This window comes from Balaenoptera borealis (assembly GCF_965194805.1).
Source record: "Balaenoptera borealis genome assembly, chromosome: 15".
NCBI lineage: Eukaryota > Metazoa > Chordata > Mammalia > Artiodactyla > Balaenopteridae > Balaenoptera > Balaenoptera borealis.
The window spans coordinates 71257622-71278229 of record NC_138871.1 but is presented as its reverse complement, the minus strand read 5'-3'; the positions used below and the strand labels follow the sequence as shown (position 1 = coordinate 71278229).

Here is a 20608-nt window from a genome sequence, read left to right as displayed (position 1 = left end):
ATGTCCAGGAGGGTCTGTGACCCCCAACAACTGTGTGTGGTTGTACGTATGACAGCCATTTCCCTGGGAGAGCTTGAGGGCAGTGAGCACCCGGGGGGACGTTCACAGACGGGTCAGTGTGTCCTGGGGGAACCTCGTGCTCCTCGGGTACAGGCGGTTGGGGTTGCGGAGCCCCTGCGGAGCAGCTTCCAGATGCCCAGCATGGAGGCTGTGGGGAAGGACCAGAGGCTCCTGGACACACAGATAGCTCCTCCCCCTTCCGCCTCCCTAATCACTACCGAGGTCTCTACCCCTCACCGGCACCACTGGCTCGTTCGTCCTCTGTTGAGTCGTAGTGGTGCCCACACACACCTGCATTCTGCAGGCTCCTTGGGCAAGAACCCATCTGACTGTGGGATCCCCATCCGCCCAGCTGCCTAGAGGGGATCAGCAGGGCAGTGTTGCGACGAGCACAGACCTGGAGTCGGAGAGACGGGATCGGAAACCCAGCCCGGACACTTTCTAGAGGGTTACCTGCTTCCCGGGCAGCTGACCTGGGCTCTCTCAGTCCCAGATTTCTCCTAAGATGAGCTAATAACCCCTGCTTCACAGAGTAGCTGTTTAGAGGACTAACAGAGATCCTCTGTGCCAAGTTCTTAGCAGAGCGCCTAGCACATAGTCAGCACTCCAGGAGCTGTCTGGTCGTTATCAAGGGGGTGACGTTATAGCCTGAGCCTTTCCAGGGAAGCAGCTGTTTCCTATTTCCAGACTCTATTTGATATTTCTGGCTCACAGGAGGTCTCACAATCTACTGGCTGAATTAATGAACAACAGTGGGGGCCCCATAAATGCTGACTGAGTTGACCTGCATGCCGTTTCATCCCATGGTTTGAAGGTTATTGCTCTAGGAGAGAACAGGGTACTGAGAGGTTCTCACACGGTGATTCCACATGGGGTAGATCGAAACATACACACCACTTCTGGTTGAAGGGACAAAAGCAGAGGGGGGCATTCACGGGGTGTGAGACAGGAGGGGACCTTGGGATCATCTGGTGTTGCCCTTGGCTTATAGGGGAGGAAGGTGAGGCCGAGAAAACAGGAAGGGATGCAGTTAATTTAATGGCCGCTCCGGATGAGGTGAGGTATCAGGTGGATTCTGACTTTACCGGACATGTTTGATGTCTGCATCCTCCTGAGGGCCATGGAGGGCAGACACTGTTTTTAAAAAGCCTCCCGTCTGTGTGAGGGGAGAAAGTGGTGGGAGCAGCCACAGTGAATGAATGCTTCTCTCCGGGGTTCAGAGCTCCATCTGTCAGCTCGCCCCATCCTCCCTATGGGTGAAACTGTTCATACCATTCCTCCACTCTAAAGCCTACCCTACCTAGGCTTCCAGGCTCTTCTCAGACTAGCCCCTTGGAAGCTGCCTCCCCCGCTGCATCCTGCCCTCTCCCCAGCTTGGGCTGAAGTGCTGGGCTGCGGTCAGGAGACCTAGAGCCGCTGCCCCTGGGTGTCAACTTTGTCTTTATAAAATGAGGGTGGTGGGCTCTTAGCTTCTGTCCTGTGTAGCCCTTCTAACAGTAGACTCTAGGCATGAACGTATATACTGGGTTTTTTGCAGCTTCATCTCTTTAGGGTCTAAATCTGTGGTTCTAAACTTCAGCATGAACAGAATCAGTGGGAGGGCCTGCTAAAACACAGATGACTGGGACCCACCCACCCACCGTTGTGCTGGCAACTGTTTAACAGCTGGCTGGGGGAGGGGAAGGGCAGTCCTGACTTGCAGCTTTTGCTCATTTCCATGGTGTGAATACCCCCACCAAGGCCAATTTCAAGCTTCCAGTGTGAAGCCACTGAGCACGGAGTTGGGAGAGATGTGTACCATCTGCTCTTGGGAGCCGGCCCCGCCCCAGGGGGTCTGACTCAGCAGGCGAGGTGGGGCCCCAGAATGGGTATTTCTGACGAGTGTCCAGGTGATGCTGATGATGGTGCTTGGGGAGCACACTTTGAGAATCCCTGTTCTACCACGGCCCCTTGCTGACTGGAACTTCAGGCCCTTTTAGCTCCACTAAGGCCTGTTGAGCACCTGCTGAGCCCTGGGTGCGCGGGCACAACTTTCCCTAGAAGATACCCAGGGATCAGTAGAGATGCTGCAGTGTGACAAGACACCCCCAGGGGGCAGGATGGAGCTATTCCCCAACAAGTGCTCAGAGAAGGCTCTGGCCACCTTCCAGGCTTAAACAAGTTTTCAGACCTTTAGACTTGCGAGGGTTCTAAGAGGAAAGCTTGTCCAGCATTCCGTCAAGGAGAAGTCCCTTAGTATAGCTGATTCACTTTGTTATAAAGCAGAAACTAACACACCATTGTAAAGCAATTATACTGCAATAAAGATGTTAAATTAAAAAAAGAAAAAGAAGTCCCTTAAACCTCCTCCCTGACACACACTCCCAGCTCCTGCTAGACGCCAGGTGATGGGGACCTCACTACACCCCGGCTGCTGTCACTGCCCACCCATCCACCTCTGCTTCAATCACACAGTAAGCTGAGATCCGCCTTCTGGCAAATTCCCCCCTCCTCATGCCCTGGTCCAAGCCCTGTTCACACACAGACTAAATGCCATCCCTAATGGGAGGCAATGTAGACAGCAGAAAGAGCCTGGGCTCTGGAGTCAGACAGAGGTGGGTTTGTCCAGCAGGGTCTTAGAGGGTTTCTACCACCTGGCAGCTGTGTGACTTGGGCTGGTTCTCCAACCTCTCTGAGCCTTGCTTTTTTTCCACCTCCACAAAGGAGGTGATACCACTTGCTTCACTGGGTGGTGGTGAGTACACTCAAGTGAAAGTCCTCTAATACCGCCACACTCAGATGTCACATGTCGCAGTGGGGCACGGGGTGGGGCGGTGTTTGCCATCTGGAGGGCCCATACAGCACTGGTCTCCTGCACAGCGTGGGCTCTGGGGGCAGATGCGCAGCCTCACAGAGCCAGAGGAAGCCTGCGGCCCAGAAGATGGGGCTGGGGTCCTGGGCGCTAGCAAGGCCAGAGGACTGAATTCACCATACCCACAGGGGGTGGCTTGTGGGGCTTTAACTCTTAATAGTTACCCGCTGCTTCCCCCAAACAAAAATAAAAAATAGTGTTCTTTGAAATGGACAACAGATGTGATCTCAGTCTTATGTTAAGGATAAAGAAAAACATCCGTCAACAGAGGAATGGATAAAGAAGATTTGGTACATATATACAATGGAATATTACTCAGCCATAAAAAGAACAAAATAATGCCATTTGCAGCAACATGGATGGACCTAGAGATTGTCATACTGAGTGAAGTAAGTCAGACACAGAAGGACAGATATCATATGATATCGCTTACACGTGGAATCTAAAAAAAAAAGGGTACAGGGCTTCCCTGGTGGCGCAGTGGTTGAGAATCTGCCTGCCAATGCAGGGGACACGGGTTCGAGCCCTGGTCTGGGAAGATCCCACATGCCGCAGAGCGGCTGGGCCCGTGAGCCACAATTACTGAGCCTGCGCATCTGGAGCCTGTGCTCCGCAACAAGAGAGGCCGCGATAGTGAGGGGCCCGCGCACCGCAGTGAAGAGTGACCCCTGCTCGCCGCAACTGGAGAAAGCCCTCGCACAGAAACGAAGACCCAAGACAGCCATAAATAAATAAATAAATAAATAAAATTAAAAAAAAAAAAAAAAAGGGTACAAATGAACTTATTTACAAAAGAGAAGTAGAGTCATGGATGTAGAAAACAAACTTACAGTTACCAGGGGATAAGGTGGGGGGAGGGATAAATTGGCAGATTGGGATTGACATATACACACTCCTATGTATAAAATATATAACGAATAAGAACCTACTGTATGGCACAGAGAACTCTACTCAATACTCTGTAATGGCCTATATGGGAAAAGAATCTAAGAAAAAAAAAAAGAGTGGCTATATGTATATATATAAAACTGACTCACTTTGCTGTACACCTGAACCTAACACAACATTGTAAATCAATTGTACTCCAATAAAAACTTTAAAAAAATAAAGAAAAACATTTTTTATAAAACTTTACCCTTTTTGCACATCTGTAACGTACCGTCTAAGCAAAACCAGGGTGCTTGCTATGAAAACACAACTTCAAAACAAGTGCCCGCATGCTGCTTCCAACAGAGCGTTGCCCCTCAACCCCCTTCCATAGATGTTCTCTGGGGAAGGAGCTGGTGCAGGAAGGAAGGAAGCCTTGGGTCTGGCCTGCCTGGTGACCCCGGAGACCACGTCCTGCCCCGATCCCAGCTGCCCTTTGTCCAGCCTGGCTGGAAGCTCAGCGGGCTCTGCCTATTGCCCCTGCTCCTCCCAGTGGGTCAGCGTGGAGGAGCTGCCTGGGAGGTGGGCCCTCCGGAGCGGCTGGGCAGGCTGAGCAGGGGCAGGATTCTCGGGTAGTTAGCCAGCAGCGAGGGGGGCCCACAGACTGACCACAGTAGAGCTGCAACCCGGCACCAGGGCCTGTCAATAATTCATTGCTTTCCTCTGGGAGCTGGTGTCAAGTGCCTGAGGCCTCACCAGGCCTCCACTGCTCTCCTGGGGCTCCTGAATTATTCAGGAGCCCCAGGAGACTGGTGCCTGGGTCAGGCCAGCCCCCATGAAGGGTCCTGGACAGGCAGAGGGGGTGGCACAAGATCCTCTGGACCCAACACCACGTCCTCACAGGGAAGCCCAAGGCTCTTGAAAAAAGGACCTCATTCAAGGTGGGCGGAGCAGACCTGGGGTCTCCTGGCCTGGGTGAGGGGTCAGCTTCTATGCTGCCCTCTGCTTCTAGAATAAGTCCCTTTCTCTGCGGTGGGTGGTGGTGGGATCAGGCCCACAGGCTCTAAATCTCACGCCAGCCTCCTTTACCTCAGTTTCCCCAAATGTACCAGTCATGTGACTGGGTTCCTGGAGAGCCCTGAGCTCTTCAGAGAAGAAGGGCCACTCGAACTCCTGTGCCCAGATCCTCCTACCCTGTACGCCCTCTCCTCCTGACATTTACTCATTCACTCATTCCACAAAGTAAGGGGGGCCTGCTGGGTGCCGGCCACTGTCCCGAGCAGCAGGTGTGGCTTTGCTGGTTGCCGTGCCCGGTGCAGCCCCCAGAGGCTCCCCAGAGGCTCAGCTGCCCCATCAGAAGGAGCCTGGTGACTGAGCTGGGCCATGGTGGGGACAGAGGGAAAACACTAGGTGACCCTTTTCTTTGGCTCTGGGAAATAGAGCCCAGACTCCAGGGTGGGAGACTGAGGCCCACCTGACTCCAAGCACCTGCCCTCCCTTTCCGACCCCTGAGCTGGCCTGTGTCAGGTGGGCCCTGCGTTGTCCACGAGACCACCACTCCTCCCCACCCCAGCTCTGCAGCCAACTGTGCCCTGGACCTTCTCCAGGCTTCCAAGGAAACAGCAGGACCCACTTCCACCAGGTCCAAGTCTCCCCTTGTGGGGTTTCCTGCCTTTTCCTGGGTTGGGGCAGGGAGGGCCGGGAGAGAGAAAGAAGGAGTATCAGAGTAGGGAATCCCCTCTTCTGTCTCCTTCTTGCTGGCATTTTAGAACAACTCATCGAAGCCTTATATTCCAGCATACTCACTGTTACCGTAGTTGATTTCCTAAACAATTTACCAGATACTTCTGATTTGTTTATAGCAAGAGTTTTGATGTTTTCAAGCATTTTAGGGATTGGTCCAGCAGCTTTCATTTAAATGATTTAGCAATCTCTTCCACATCCTTGGTTTCCTCCATCACTGTTCACATAGCCTGGTTTCTGGGAGTTTGAGGATTAGGAAGGGGAGAAAGGAGACCAGGCTCCATGAAGGTGGGCACCTCGCCATCACAGTAGGCATTTAGTAAACATGGGGATTGAATGAATGAATGAACATCTATCTCATTTAATTTTCACAGCTTCCCTTTGAGGTAAGTACTTATCTTCTTTACACATGCAAACATTGAACTCAGAGAGGTCATGCAACCTGCCCAGGGTCACACAGTAGATGACTGAGCTGGGATCTGAGAGCAGGCTCTCCTGACTCCTAAACCACTGCACCAAACTGCCTCGGAGCTGCCAGTCCTCCACAGGTGTGACAAGTTCACTCTCAAGGCTACAGATAGATGATCTGTTGGTGGGTATTACCACCTTCTCTGATGGGTAACTGTTGCCCAGCGTGGTGTAAGGGGGAAAACTTGAGGAAGGAAACAGGAAGCTGTGCTGGGACTGGGGACAGAGAGAGTGAACTTGGCCAACAAGGATTGGGAGGGCTAGGGGATTCTGAGGGCAACATGAGGGAGCGGGGGTTTGGGGGGGGTTGGGGGCAGGTCTTTGAAGGGCAATCCAGGCCCGAGTGCGGGTCCCCTTTTAAACTCAAAGGAGGGGGCAGCCCAAGGAACAGGGCAGGGCCCCCCGCCCCTCGGGGCCCCGCCTCTCGTGCCCCGCCCCTCACTTACTTGTTGCTGAAGACTTTGCTGTAGTTGAAGATCTGAATCTCGAGCATCTCATTGCTGTCGATGCTGCTGGCCACCTGCCACCGGAAGGTCTGGGGAGAGAGGGACAGCTGTGGCCTTGGGTGGAAATGACAGGGAGGGGTGTGGGGAGTGGGAGGGGGACCCCTGGTAAGATAGCCCCTCACATCAGCCCAATGCTTCACAGGAATTGGAAGACCAGACGGAAACCTGGTGGAGCAATAAACCCTTCTGGACTGGACTTTGAATAACCGAAAATAACCAGAAAGCTCTGGGGTCTGCTCAAGATGCCGCTGAGAGATGCTAAACAAGGGGGATTTGACAGAGCAGGTGGAAGGCAGTGACTTTTTAAGTTTCATTTATATACCCCACCAAATTCAGAATGCACAAGAGGCTAGTAATAAATAATAACAATAGTAATAGTAATAATAGCTGCCATTTGTGGGTCTGAACTTTTCATTATGTGGGTCTGAATACTTCAGATGCATTAATTCGTTTAGTCTTTACAACCACCCAAGAGGCTGGTAACGTGGTCTCCGTTCTAGAGACAGAGGAACTAGGGTTCAGGGAAGTAACAGGACGCTGTTTTTAGTGGCCCAGCAGGTGCTGGGGAGGCTTCTGAGGGCCCACGCGGCAAGCGTGCTGCTTCAGAGCAATTCTTCATTCTCCACTGAGGACTTGGGGGCTGCGGGAGCACCGAGCCAGCCTGGAAGATCACGGCCGAGTGTGGGCAGGGCCTGTCATGGCCTTCATGTCCCCTCTCTCTGGGGCTGGCCAAGGCCCAGGGGGAACACTGACACCTCCACGGTCAGCTGGAGCGGGCAGGTGAGGGAGGAAGAAGCAGAGGAGGGAGGGGGGCCTGGGGTGCGGAGGGAGAGGGCTTTGAGAGGGGCGTGGGGGGGGACTTTGGAGGCCTTGGACGCAGAAGGAAGAAGAGGGGGAGGGGGGCCTGGGAGGCAGCCTGGCCACCCACAGGCCCCATTAAGCTGCTCTGTTCCTGCCATCTGGAGGTCTCCAGCTCAGCAAGGGTATGGTTTTCTTAATGAAGTTGCCATTATCGGGCTGAAGGGAAATAAACTAGTGTGCGAAGGGTGAACTCATTAGCCACCGTGCAGAGGGAGGAGGGTCTGGGGGGGGCACCAAGATTTCGGTTTTCTTAGAACCAAGGGGAAAGGGGTGTTTGAGCCACCTGAGGGTCTGTGCGTGGGATTTTGGCACTTGAAGGAGGGAAGGAGTAGGAGAAAAAGGAGCTGTGGAAATGGCACAGTTAGAGGAGGGTGGTGTTGAAGAGTGACATAATTAGGTGAACACAAAGGAACCAGGAACACGAAGTCCTTTCGAGGAAAAGAGGCCCAGAGAGGGAAGCGGCTTGTGGTCTCTTCTTGCCCATCGCCAGGCCCTCCTGACTTGCCCAGTGGTCGGGGTGCAGTTTACTGGGTCACCAGGGCCGACAGGATAAGAAGGCCACCGTCATGGACCAGTTTACTGAGCAGAGAGGAGGGGAGTCAGCAAGGGCTGGGAGGGGCACCTGGGGGGGCCCTGACTGGGGATGAGACTCCAGAGGAAGCCCACACGGGGGCGCCCTTTCAGAAATTTTTCAGCTGAGGGAGCACATTTAGCATTTCCAGGAAGGAGCCTCAGTCGAGCCCAGCCAACCCACAGAAGCATGAGAAACACGAAAATGTTGATAATTTGTCAGTGAGCTTTGGGGTGGTTTGTTACGCAGCCCTAGATGACTGTGACAGTCCTCCGTGCTACCTGTGTCTCTCCCCAGGAGTCAGCCTCATGTCAGGGAGGCCTGTCATCAGTGGCAGAGCTGGCTCCCTGCCCAGCCCTTGCCTCTCCACATACCAGCCCCCTCCCTTCCCGCTGTCCCCAGAACTCCTGGGATAGCTTGCCTGTCCCACTCAGCAGTTCGGAGCCTGAGCAGAGCCGACAGGCCCAGTCTCGTCTCGTTTACTGGGGTCTCCCTGCACCCAGCACGGGGCCTGCCACATGGTAGGCACTCAGCAAATCGACCTCAAATGGTTGCCTCCACTGCAGTGCTGCTCTTTGCTGGCCTGATGGCGAGGCCGAGCTGATTCCCCTCTCCACACTCCTCCTCCTCCTCTGGAAAGCGAGGGTGACGTCACAGTACTGCTTCTTGGGGTTATCGCGAGGCTGGTGAAGCACTAGCGCAGAACCCAGCGCAAGTAAGAGCCTGATCAACATGGCGCTTTATTACAGTGAATTCTACTGCGTTGCTGTTATTTCCAGGAGCCGGGGCAAGGTCTGGCATCCTTGGGGATGGACACTGAAGGGATTGCAGGGGGCTGCTGGGGACAGAGAGCCTCTCTCCAGCCTGAGGCAGCACCAGCATGATTCTCTTCCTGCAGCCACAGCAGCTGAGGGTTGTGTCTTCTGCCTCTGGAGATGCCCTGAAATCAGTGGCCTAGCGATCGGGCCAAGGGATCCCGCACATCATCTAGGATCCCGCCCCGTGTCGGCCTCCAAACATGCCAGGGGACTCAGGTAGCAGCTGAGCCAAACATAGCTACTCAAGTTGTCATGAGCCAGCAAGCCCCACGCAGGAGCACATGTTTGCTGAGCACCTCCTGTGTGCCGGGCTCTGTGTGGGGAGGCAGGGGTGTCTCTCAGGAGCTCCTGCGTAGTTCTGAAGACAGACACAGACCTGAAATTGCAGCCTGGGATAGGGACATTGACAGAGTAAGGTGGCCAGCATTAGGGGCAGAGGGAGGGAAGAGGACCTCTGTCTGAAGGGGGTCTCAGGAGCACCGGGAGTGTGGAGCTGTGACCCAGTTCACCAGCTCTAAGCTTGGCCGTGACCTGGCAGGTGCTGGCCAGGGTGGCGGAGTTCTGCATCCTATCAGCCCCAGCTATCTAAGACTCCACGGAAAGGTTTCCCTGATGTAGGCTGGAGAATGACCTGGGTTATCCTGGGCTTCATCAACTGGGTTTGAAACCATCCTAAATCAGCAAGGCAATGTCCTTAAAGAGACAGCCCTCTAAATTTTGGGGGGAAAATTTGAGGATGTGTTGCAAAGTTTTAGGGTGCAATGGAAAGAGACTGTCTTGGGAAGTTAAAGACCCAAGACTCAAATTGGGTTTTTTCCTTTGTTCATTCTTTCACTCGGCAATATTCCCCTGAGCCCTGTGCTGGGTGCCAGGCCATTCACGAACCAGACAGGTATGTTCCTGACCCATGTTGCTCACAGCCCATGTCTTCCAGGTACAAGTGAAGTGGGAAGATTAGCTCTGACCCTCTACCGCCCAGGCTGATGACCTCTCCCTCCTCTGGGCTCAGAAGGCCCATAGTCCATGTTTCCTGTTCTGGGTCCATCTCCCCACGGGACTGAGCCCCTTGAGGGCAGGACTGAGCCTTGTCCACTTTGCAAGTGGCCATAGGCTCTGGAGTTAGACTAGGGTTCAAATCCTGATGCGCTACTCATTGCCTGGGGTGGTGCCCACCCAGTGCATTGCAATGAGTTATGAGGCTTGCGTAAGCTCTCAGCCCATCCTGCTGTGTACCAAGCACTCAGTACCTCGCAGCTGCTCTTATTCCTACAATTACTATTGTTATTCTGGTCTCTGCTGGGAGGTCTGGTCCACAAGAGCCTGGTTAAGGCCAAACTAAGCTGGCTTGGAGTAGGCTGGTTGTGGCCATCCCCCCACCCCACCACCAGGGGCCTCTGCTGGCTGCTGGCCTGGCACGAAGGCTGTCTCTCTCCGTCTCTGTCTCTCTCTCTCTCTCTCACTCTCTCTCGTTAGCTTCTCCATAGCTGTAGGTTAAATGCACGATCTCAAGTTCCAGCCTCTGGGAAAGGAGACACCAGGTCCAGGCTTTGTTTCCACCATTGTTGTACAGAGCACTGTCTTTCTGCCATGTCCACCCCGCAACCGCCTCAGGTTCCTCGGCCCTGCCTGCAGCAGCCCCTCCCATCCTTGTCTGAGTAGAAGAGGGAGAGACATTTGTTTTCATGTCTTTTATTTCATTTTCAGCCATGCAACATTTCTGTGAGGCAGACAGAGCAAAGAGTCTGACCCCATTTTTCAGAAGGGGAATCTGAGGCCTGGAGAGGTTGAGTGGCCAACCCAAGGGCACAGAGCTCATTAACACCTCAGTGGGGACTGTAGCCCAGGTCTCGTGACTCCTAGGCCAATGTGCTTTGTACCTCACTGAACTAGTTCCCAAAGGCCCTGGGCACAGTAAGGGTGAGAAAAAAGACTTGCTGGGAAGCTAGGAGACCTTTGGAGGTTTTGTAAGGGGCAGCTGAGGTTTCTTTTCCAAGTTTATTCTGGAACCACTGACAGGCTGGTTCTTTCAGGAGCCAGCCGGGAAAGTTTAGGACTTGTCCGCCCGAGGCTGGGGAGACAGGTATAAGTATGGGTGCAGTTCCAGGCTCTCTTTGGAGAGTTCCCCGGGCCCTTCCTGAGCAGGAGCTGGGACGGTTGCCTCCACTGCTTTGTGGCGTGTACCCTGCTGACCAGGGGCTGCCAGGCTGCAAGCTGCTCCTTAGAAGGAGAAATGGAGACAAGGGTGTGGAGAGACCCCAGCAAGACCTTGCAGGAGTGTCGGGGGTCAGGCCAAGCAGCTTTCTACTGCTGCATCCAGAGGGGGCTTAGTATCTAAGAACCCTGGCTTTGCCGCTTACAGCTGTCACCTTGGGAAGGATACGTAGTCTCTGAGCCCGAGTTTCATCACTGTAGTTGCTGTGGAGACTGGATGGAAGAGGCCTTGCTCAGGACGCAGCATGGTGCTGCTGTGGGAAACTGCTGCCATGATCTTCCCATGGGGCTGCCCAGTGTGACAGGCAAGTCCATGTCCCCTGGGAGGGCCTGAGCCCTGCAGGTCACTTAGCATCCTTGCCCCGTTCCACCAAGTGCTCGTGTGTGTATAAATTTCCCCGGGTGGGAGCTACTTCTCCCCGCCTCACGGCTGCTCTCCGATCCTGTGCTTGTGCCCATAACTCCCTGGCTTCCACGCCTTCCTGGTCTCTCTGCACTGACCCGGAGGCTCCCTGTGCCCAAGTTCCTGCAGGGATCCTTGTGTATTGTTGCACCTGCCTCTCCCTCTGGGGCATCTCTACCTGGGCCTGGCACACATCAGGTGCTCAGAACGTGGTCCCGTGCTCGGGGCGGCAGGACTGACTCGCCCCCCGCCCCGTGCTGGGCGGCACTGGGAAGAGGAAGGACACGGTGATTAACTTGGAATGTCATGTATACCCATGGCTCAGGTGTCCCAGGGTGCAGTTAATGGAAAAGAGTGACAGTGCCCTTATAAGGGGCATCAGGTTGCTCACGGGCTGGAGGTCTGGGTGGACATGTCCCCTGGGATACTTGGTGAGAAGGAGGGAGTCGATGCTGTGCCTGGCTGACTGGGGGCAGACGCCCAGGGAGGCAGGGCTGAGCGATTGAGCCAGGCGGCCTGCATCCTCACCCAGCCAGGCCCTCCAGCTCGGGGCCCTGACTGAGGAAGTGGTGCGGAGGGGAAGGAACAGGCAGGTTGTGCGGTGGGGCTCATCTGAGGCTGAGACACCAGGCTTAGTACCGGCAATGGTTCCATTGTCACGACAATCTCTCATTTTGTTCATGGTTTTACAAAGAGACTTCATACCCATCACCTGTCCCATTTGACAAGTGTGGTAGCTGAGGCTTAGAAACTGAGGCTGAAAGTCATACAGCCAGGAGGCGGAGAAGGCAAGAACAGAACTCTCACCGGGGAGGGTACAGCTTGGGGTCTGTGATGGTCAGTGGTGGCCTGAGCCCAGGTGAGAAGGTTGAGGCCTTGCTCCCCTGTGCCTACAGCTCTGGCCCTACGGACACAGCTGTACCGTGTGGGATGGGCCCAGAGTGAGGAGGAGACAGCAGTTCTCAGTGGCCCCTGGAGGCTGGTAGCCTAGATAAATGCTAGCCTCAAAGGGAACAGGCTGTCATGAGGCCCTTTCCAGCCCAGACAGAGCCAGACGTGAGGGGCAAGGCCCAGGAAAGATGGGGTAAGCTCTTCTGGGGTCAAGCAGAGCTGCGGCTTTGTGCCAAGATGGTGACTTAGGACTCTGCTGCCTCTCACCCCAAAGTCAACCCCGTAGGACCTACAGAAGCAAGAGGGGAACATGGATTCTAGGAAGTACCAAACAAACATGCAAGCAGGTATGAGAAACCCAGGGGGACCAAAGGCTGTGTGAACTGACATGAGCTGGGGAGTATGGCGGCTGCTCAGCTTGTGGGGGAGGGGTGAGTGGAAGCAGCAGTGGGAGAACAGGTTGGAGGAAACCTTTGCAAGTTCTGCTCTCATCACTCCCTGGCACTACCTTGGGGCAATGGTTGCCTGCTCCTTTACTGATAAAACTGTGACAAAAACCCTACCGGGATGAGGTTTAATAAAAATAGATGCTGATAAACCAGCTGTCTCATACTTTCTCTCATTGAACCCCCAGAGCCGGTTTATTAAAAATCTCGACTGCTTTCTGTCAACCATGTCTCGCCTTTAAGGCTTAGAGATGAGACCCTGACTCTGTTTCTGTGGTGACTGGGCCCCCCTGGTGCTCACGCCCACCCTTCAGCCCCTAGAGGCTGACACAGCAGCCTTTGATGGTTGCTCAGTACTCATTACCAGACAGAGTAGCTGATACCAGGGGAGCTCAAACAGGGCAAAGTAAAGAGACTGGGAGAGTATCTCTCCTATAAAAAAAAAAGACAACAGACTGAACTGTATACACCAACTGGAACAGGATCATTAGAACGAATGGACCATAAAACTGTATAACAGCAATATAAAACAAGTTCAAGGAATCATAAGAAAAAAGAACAAATTAGTAAATTGGAAGATCAATTTGAAGAACTCCCTCAGAAGACAGCAGCAAAGGATTAATCAACAAAAACCAGAAAAGCTAAGAAATGTCAGCTAGAAGTAGTACTGACATCTGATCATAGGAGCTGCAGAGGCAAGAACAATATAAAAACTGAATGTTTGAAAAAAATAATAGAGATAGAATTTTCTATAATAAATGAAAGATGAAAGGCCTTAGATTTGAAAGAGCTCACAAAATAGTGCAAAAAAGGAAAGATCAGGAAACCCACAATTAGACACATTATAATAAAATTTAAGAATATCAAAGATAAAGGACTTCTATTTGAAGTTGTGAAGGAAAGAACTTCGAGCTTAGAATTTTATATCTGATGAAACTCTCATTCAAATTTGAAGAAATAAGAAACATTCTCAGATTTACAAAGCTTTAGAAGGATTGCCACATAAAGATTCAAATGAAAAATACTTTTGGAGGAGGTACTCAAATAAGAAGAAAAACAATTCCAAGAGATGTTTCAAGAGATATGAGAAATAAAGGTGATTAAGTATCTTGGTAAAGACTATCGTTGTCTTTAAAAAGAACAAAGAAGGCTAGCACAAATAAAGGAAAAAGAGAACACACCTTCATAAGAACCTAGAATTAAAATTCTAATCTAGTCAATATCAGCATGAGGATGTGGGCTGAGTTGGGGAAATCAAAGAGGCACAAGTGAGTATTAAGGTACTTGTCATGTTAGGAGAAATTATAATTACTTATTTATTTGAGCTCTCAATAGGAGAACATAAACATAAGTATGGAAGGCTGACTACCTACCTTGAAAACAAAACCAGAATACATAGCTTTTCAACTAACAAAAGAAACTCAATCTATCCAACTGAAAGCTGGAAAATAGGAAAAAAAAGAAAGAAAGTACAGTAAATGGAAAATATAAAATAAGATGGTGATAGAAATAAGCCTTATAATAATAGAAATTACAGTAGAGGTAAATGGGTAAAACTAATCAATTAAAACAGAGAGACTCTCACATTGGGTAAGAAAACAAGACCTAATAATCCATGCCTTAAGAAGACACACTTGATTTTAAAAACGGAATTATTGAAGATAAGAACATGAAAAAAGATATACCAAGAAATTAAAGGATCGAAACAGATATACCAGGCAAACGAACCAGAATTGGCTGAGATAGCAATCTTAATATCTGACAAAATGGAAATTAATGCAAAAAACAACATAAGAGACAAAGAAGGATATTAAGTGCCAGTTGAGGGAAAAATAAGCAAGATGATATAGCCATCATGAACATAAAGGCAACTAGTAACAGTTTCAAAACACATCAAGCAACAACTGACAGAACTGCAGGGAGAAATATATAAATCAACAGTTGTAGCAGTAGATTTTATTACAGTCATTATTGAAACTGATAGATCAAGCAGAGAAAAATAAACAGAACATTTGAAGAATTAAATAATATAAATAATAAGCTTGAGCTTATATAATATCAAGCTTATATTGAGCTACAGATAGAACCCCACACTAAACAAATTCCTTTTAAGCAGAGGGAGCATTTATGACCATGAATTAGGTCATAAGAGAAGTCTCAGTAAATTCCAAAGGATCAATACCATACAGACTCTGTTCTTTGATCATAATGCAATAAAACTAGAAATGAATAAAATAAGGAGCTATAATTTCATACATGTATTTGGAAACTAAATAACATATTATTGTATAACTCTTGGGTTTAGAAGAAAATCATAAAGGAATGTAAGAAAAGTTTAAACCTGAATAATAGTGAAAACACTATATATAAACATTTGTAGGATACAGTTAAAACTGTATATAGAGCAAAATTTACAGCTTCAAATACATTTATTAAGAAACAAGAAAAGTTAAAAATAATAGGCTTAGCACTCAAGAAGTTAGGAAAAGAGCCATAGAGTAGAATAAAATAAACAGAAAAGAAATAATTAAGAAAAGGGCAGAAATCAATGAAATGGAGAGCCACAGTAGGGGAGATTAATGAAGCCAAAAGCTGGTTCTTTACAGAGACTAATAAGATAAACAAATCTTTAGCAAGACTGACCAAGAAAAACAGAGAGAAGATACAAATAAATGAAATATGGAATAAAAAGGGGGAAATAACTTTAGGCACAAAAAAGATTTTAAAACAATCTTAAAACAGTATGATCAAATGTGCACTAATAAATTTGAAAACCCAGATGAAATGTAAAAATGCCTAGAAAAATGTAAAAATCCAAAATTGGTTCAAGAAGACATACAGAAAGTGAAAAGGGAGTCAAAGAAACTTCAAAAAAAACCAAACTTCAAACAAACTTCAAAAAAAAAAAGAGTAAAGAACTTGCCTCATCAGATATTAAGACATTTTTTAAAAGCCATATTAATTAACACAGTGTGGTAAGTTCAAGAATAGACAGATAGACTAAAGGAATAGAATAGAAGACTCAGACATAGACTTCAACATACAATAAATGGAAGAGGTGATTGCTTGCTTTGCAAGCTGATGTTAGCAAAAATGGTTCCCTTTATAGAGAAAAATAAAACTGGACCCCTATCAAAAACCACATACAAGATAAAAGATACAACTATAAAATCAGAAAATGTAGGAAAATATATTTGTAACCAAGAAGAGTATATAGACTTCTTCAACAAAACTTGGAAACACGCCAGGATTAAGAATTTCTAGTCAATGAGGGGCACCAGGGACAAAGTTAATAGATAGACGGTAGACTGGGAGAGGATATTTCAATATCTTAAACCAACAAGGAGTGGGTATCTAGAACATACAAAGAGCTCTTGCAAACCAATAAGAAAAGACAGCTATAACAATAGGAAAAAAGGGCCAAGAATATGGACAGGCAATTTAAAGAAGAGGAACCTTTAAATGTATCTTTAAAACAATGAGGTATCATTGTTAGCCTGGTGAGAATCAGAGAGCTGTATAACACCAGGTGTACATGAGGATGTGGAAAACAGGCACTGTTAGTGTAAACCATGACAGTCCTGGGTCAAATTAAGTGTATGCATAGCCTATGAGCTAGCAATTCCTGGCCCTGGTGTATATCCCAGATAAATACTTACAGAAGCCCAAAGGGCATATGCATAAGAATATCCATAGCATCTCTGGTGGTGGGGAGTTGGAGGCAAGCTAGGAGTTCCTCATGGGGGGTGGGTGCACAGGCGAAATGGGTAGGGCGATTAACTCACCCTGGGTTGACCATGACTCTTCTGCTTTTAGCCCTGAAAATCTGTGTCCCAGGAACCCCCTAAATCTCAGGCAAGTCCCAGGATGGTTGGTCAACCTAATGTGTGTTGGATGTGTCCCATGGAGTACTGTAGAAACAACAGATTAGCATAGCAATGGATGGAATTTAAAAATGGTGCTCACTGAAACAAAAGGAAATATTTAACATGACACCATGCAGGTAAACATAAATTATATGCTTATGAGATAACAATACCAATTTTGTAAGAACACACAGGAAGTTAAAAGATACACACATTAAGCACATTAGAATGGTTGTCTGTGGAGGGAAAGAATACGGAGATAAAAGAGAATGCGTGCATCCATCCATCCCTACCTACACACTGAAAAACAAGAGGGGACCTTGTAGGGACCAATGAGACAACGTGCCATAAACGGAGGCAAATGATTTTCTCAACCCTCTGAGCCTGAGGTTCAAAAGAACAAAAAAGCTTCCTGCGGAGCCACAGGAAGCCCACTAGCTGTTGGAGAGGAAGGGGTGAGGTCCGTGTGCGACTGTATTTGTTGGAAGGTGGGTTAGCCTGGCCCTCCATGTGCCCGGGGAACAGGGAAGCCCCTCCAGGCCTGTTGGATGGGCCCAGCTGGCCCTTCTCTGTGCCAGACGCTCTGCACGGGGCTCTCCTCTACAGAGGTCCCTGAGAGGGGTCCTGGGTGGAGGGGACAGGAAGGCTCCTCCCCAGCTCCCACCACTGCCTCCTCCCAGGAAGCAAAGAGCTCTGGGCAGGCTGCCCCCCAGGGTGTGGGAGCAGCAGGCCCCCAGTAGGCAGGGAGTTGCTGGTTCCCCTCTGGGCTGGTGCTGCCCCAAGGGCATCCTACCTCTGCGAAGTCAGCCACATCCTCACAGTTCTCCAGGACCCGGGAGTAGAAGGATTGCCCTGGTGGGGAATAGAGGAAATTATAGTCAGAACTCCCTGGACAGTAAGCTGTTTATTTAAAAGCTCCCAAATTCAATTCTTATATATATGAATGGACGAAGATCTCAAACCATTTAGAAGTGGTTATCAGTGGGCAGGGGGAGTGAGAAGATATTGAAAGCAGCACGCTTTGATTTTTTTATTGTATACACTTGAGTTCGACATTTTTCGATGACTGTGCTTCACTTTGGTAATTGAAAAAAAGAATGCTTTTAAATACCCACCAGCCTAAACCAATGGACCATTCACTGAAGGGCTACCTCCAGGTTGAACTCAGTCTCATTCTGAGGGTTAGTTTGGGTTGTCACCGGCGGGCAGGCTGGGGACCCAGGAGAGGGGTGGGGGAGTACGGTGTGCTCTTCTCCCCCTGGAAACACCGGGAGATCTGGCAGGACCAGCGCCTGGCCTGGGAGGCACTGGAGTGAGTCGCCCTGATGCTCCTTGGTGATGGGGGTCCATCCCCCTGGGAACCACCTCTCTCCTCTGGCCTTGGTGGCCTCACCTGTATTATAAGAGGATTGGTGCGGGGATATCCAGGGCTTGCCTGGTTTTTAGAATTTAGAAGCAAGTCCTAGTTCAGTATGAAGCTGACAAGGAGGAGGCCAGGGGTTTGATGCCAGAGTCAGGTGGATGGTCTGAGGAAGGGTGTGTGTGTGTGTGTGTGTGTGTGTGTCTGTATTTGGAAGATGGGGGCACATGGGGAGGGGTTGCAACCAAGATAATGAGGAAGAAGCTATAAAGTGAAAGCTAGAGACACAGAAAATAGATGTGGAGTAGACAGATGGGAAAGAAAGATTCTTTAGCACTAGCCAGGGACAAAACAAAACAAGACAAAAAACTAAAAAGAAAAATCTCAACGACAAATCCCAAGGCAGCCAGGGGAGGAGAGGAAAGCATGAGGGATGGTGCCTGAGCCTCTTTTAATTTTTCCCCCAGGCAACATGCAATACAAATTGAGAATCAGGTGAGCATATCTGTGCACTGGGGCTTCCCCAAGGAAAGCCTGAATAATCAAAGGCCCTTTCATCCTGGGAAACCGTAATGAGCTTGGATATGGCTGTGTTCAAGTTTCCCGGAGTGAAACTGAGCAACCCAGCCAGAGGGGAGGGAGGGAGGGACAGTCCAAGATGGTATCACAGGGTTCAAATATGCATGAAGCCACTGGAGCTCAAACCTTCCCCTGCTTGTGTATTTCCTACAGCCTTGTTGGAAAAGATGTAAAATACTGTGAAATCAGCCATTGCAAAATTTATACATCAGGGCTCTGTTCTGAAAAGCAGTAAAACCTCATTGCCTCAGGCCCTGGGGATTTAAATGTGGTGAATATTGTCAAACAGGATGAGCTAAATTTTACCTCTAGATATTAAAAAAAAAAAGGTTTGCTGAAAAAAAAAATCAAACCGGGGCTTCCCTGGTGGCGCAGTGGTTGAGAATCCACCTGCCAATGCAGGGGACATGGGTTCGAGCCCTGGTCTGGGAAGATCCCACATGCCGCAGAGCAGCTGGGCCCGTGAGCCACAATTACTGAGCCTGCGCGTCTGGAGCCTGTGCTCCGCAACAAGAGAGGCGGCGATAGTGAGAGGCCCGCGCACCGCCATGAAGAGTGGCCCCCGCTTGCCGCAACTAGAGAAAGCCCTCGCAGAGAAACGGAGACCCAACACAGCCATAAATAAATAAAATAAATTAAAAAAAAAATCAAACCAATGGCGCAGAACGGTGGAAAGGACAACTTATTAAGAAAACAGAATGTCCTTAAGCATTTTTGGACAGCCACTTTTTAGGAGGATTTGTACAAACGGTGACAGGGATCATTCCAGTGGTCCTTTTCTATTCATTAGGGCAGAGCCAGGGGACCTCTGTCACCCCTTCCAAATTATCAGTGGGGATTACTCACCCCATCTCTCGTTTCAAGTTCGTTTCCACTTAACATCTACTCTACTCAATACCAGTCTTGTTGACATTTCAGCTCCACATTAAATGACTTTCAGACAAAACCATTTAAAATCCCAATATCCAATCACCTTTGTTGCCACTGAGATTGAGAATAAGTCTTGAGAGAAAGGAAATAGCCTGTTCCCTGCTGTGGAGAGGCTTTTGTGGATAGACTGAGCAGGAGATTAAGCGGGGAAAATTGAACAGTATCCTTCGTTCCTTCGGAGGCTCATGGGATAGCTGAGCTCTTTGGTCTGAAATAAAATCCTCCTTGAGTCGATAAATGAAGTTTGAATAGCAGACTCTGTGATCACACTGTTATAAGTGCCATGACATCAGATATACCCAAATGGAGGGATCCAGAAGTCCAAAGCTTAATCGAAGTCAGTTGTATGTTGTTTGCCATTTTACAATATCCATATGGCTACTACTCCCCTAAATGATGTTCTTGTCTCATGCAGGATAGAGTGCTAGCTTTCATGTGATGTGACTTAAGGGTACAACACGTCCCCATCCGCACCAAACAGCTCTCTCTTCCAGACAGTTTACCTTGCTAGAGCCAGACCTTGAGAACAGGCAAGCGAATAGGGACTGGGCTGTGAGCCGGTGTACATTCGCTCATTCCCACACGCAAGAGGGTCTTCTATTTCTTCTGGGTCAGCACAGACATTTGGCCATGGAGGAGGGTGGGCCAGCAGTTGTACAAAGATAATTAGAATCGGGATGCTGCCTGAAGAATCTTATTACGATCCAGAAGGGGGACAGGTCAAGCATGTAAAAGGCTAGTACGTAAGGCAAAATTTGGTCGTTGGCATGCAAAAAAAGTATAAATAAATTGAGAACACAGGAAAAAGAGAAGTGACCTCAACTTAGCAGATCAAAGCAGGTGTTATAGAGCCATGGGCATTTACACTGGAAGTTCAGATGGAATCTAGAAATGCAGAGACACTGGGGGGAAGAGAGAGAGACGACGCGACATCAGGCAGAGAAAGATGTGAGCAAAGGTTTGAAAGGATGAAGCAGAGAATGGAGCCCGGAAGGAGTGGGACACAGGACAAGTGCGTTCTGATGGTGAAGGGAAGAATGAAAAGTGCCTCCCCTCAGGGAGCAGCCCCCCGAAGGAAGACCTGGACTGGGGGGTCCTAAGAGGGCACAGGGTGGGGGGAGTGGACCATTAAGGGGAAAGACAGTGTCCTGAGGACAAGCTTCAGGGACATGATGAT

At 49.5% G+C, this 20608-nt stretch overlaps 1 protein-coding gene across 4 annotated transcripts in view; it reads right to left on the bottom strand.

Annotated features, from left to right (window-relative positions):
• OTOF (otoferlin) overlaps positions 1 to 20608 on the bottom strand; it is an 89140-nt gene that overhangs the window by 54445 nt on the left and 14087 nt on the right. For all 4 annotated transcript variants that reach the window (XM_082357065.1, XM_082357063.1, XM_082357064.1 and 1 more), the window contains exons 2-3: positions 17356 to 17414; positions 6436 to 6524 (exon numbers count right to left, since the gene is read on the bottom strand). In XM_082357065.1, the coding sequence (XP_082213191.1) occupies positions 6436 to 6524; positions 17356 to 17414 (148 nt within the window). The remainder of the gene's footprint in view (positions 1 to 6435; positions 6525 to 17355; positions 17415 to 20608) is intronic.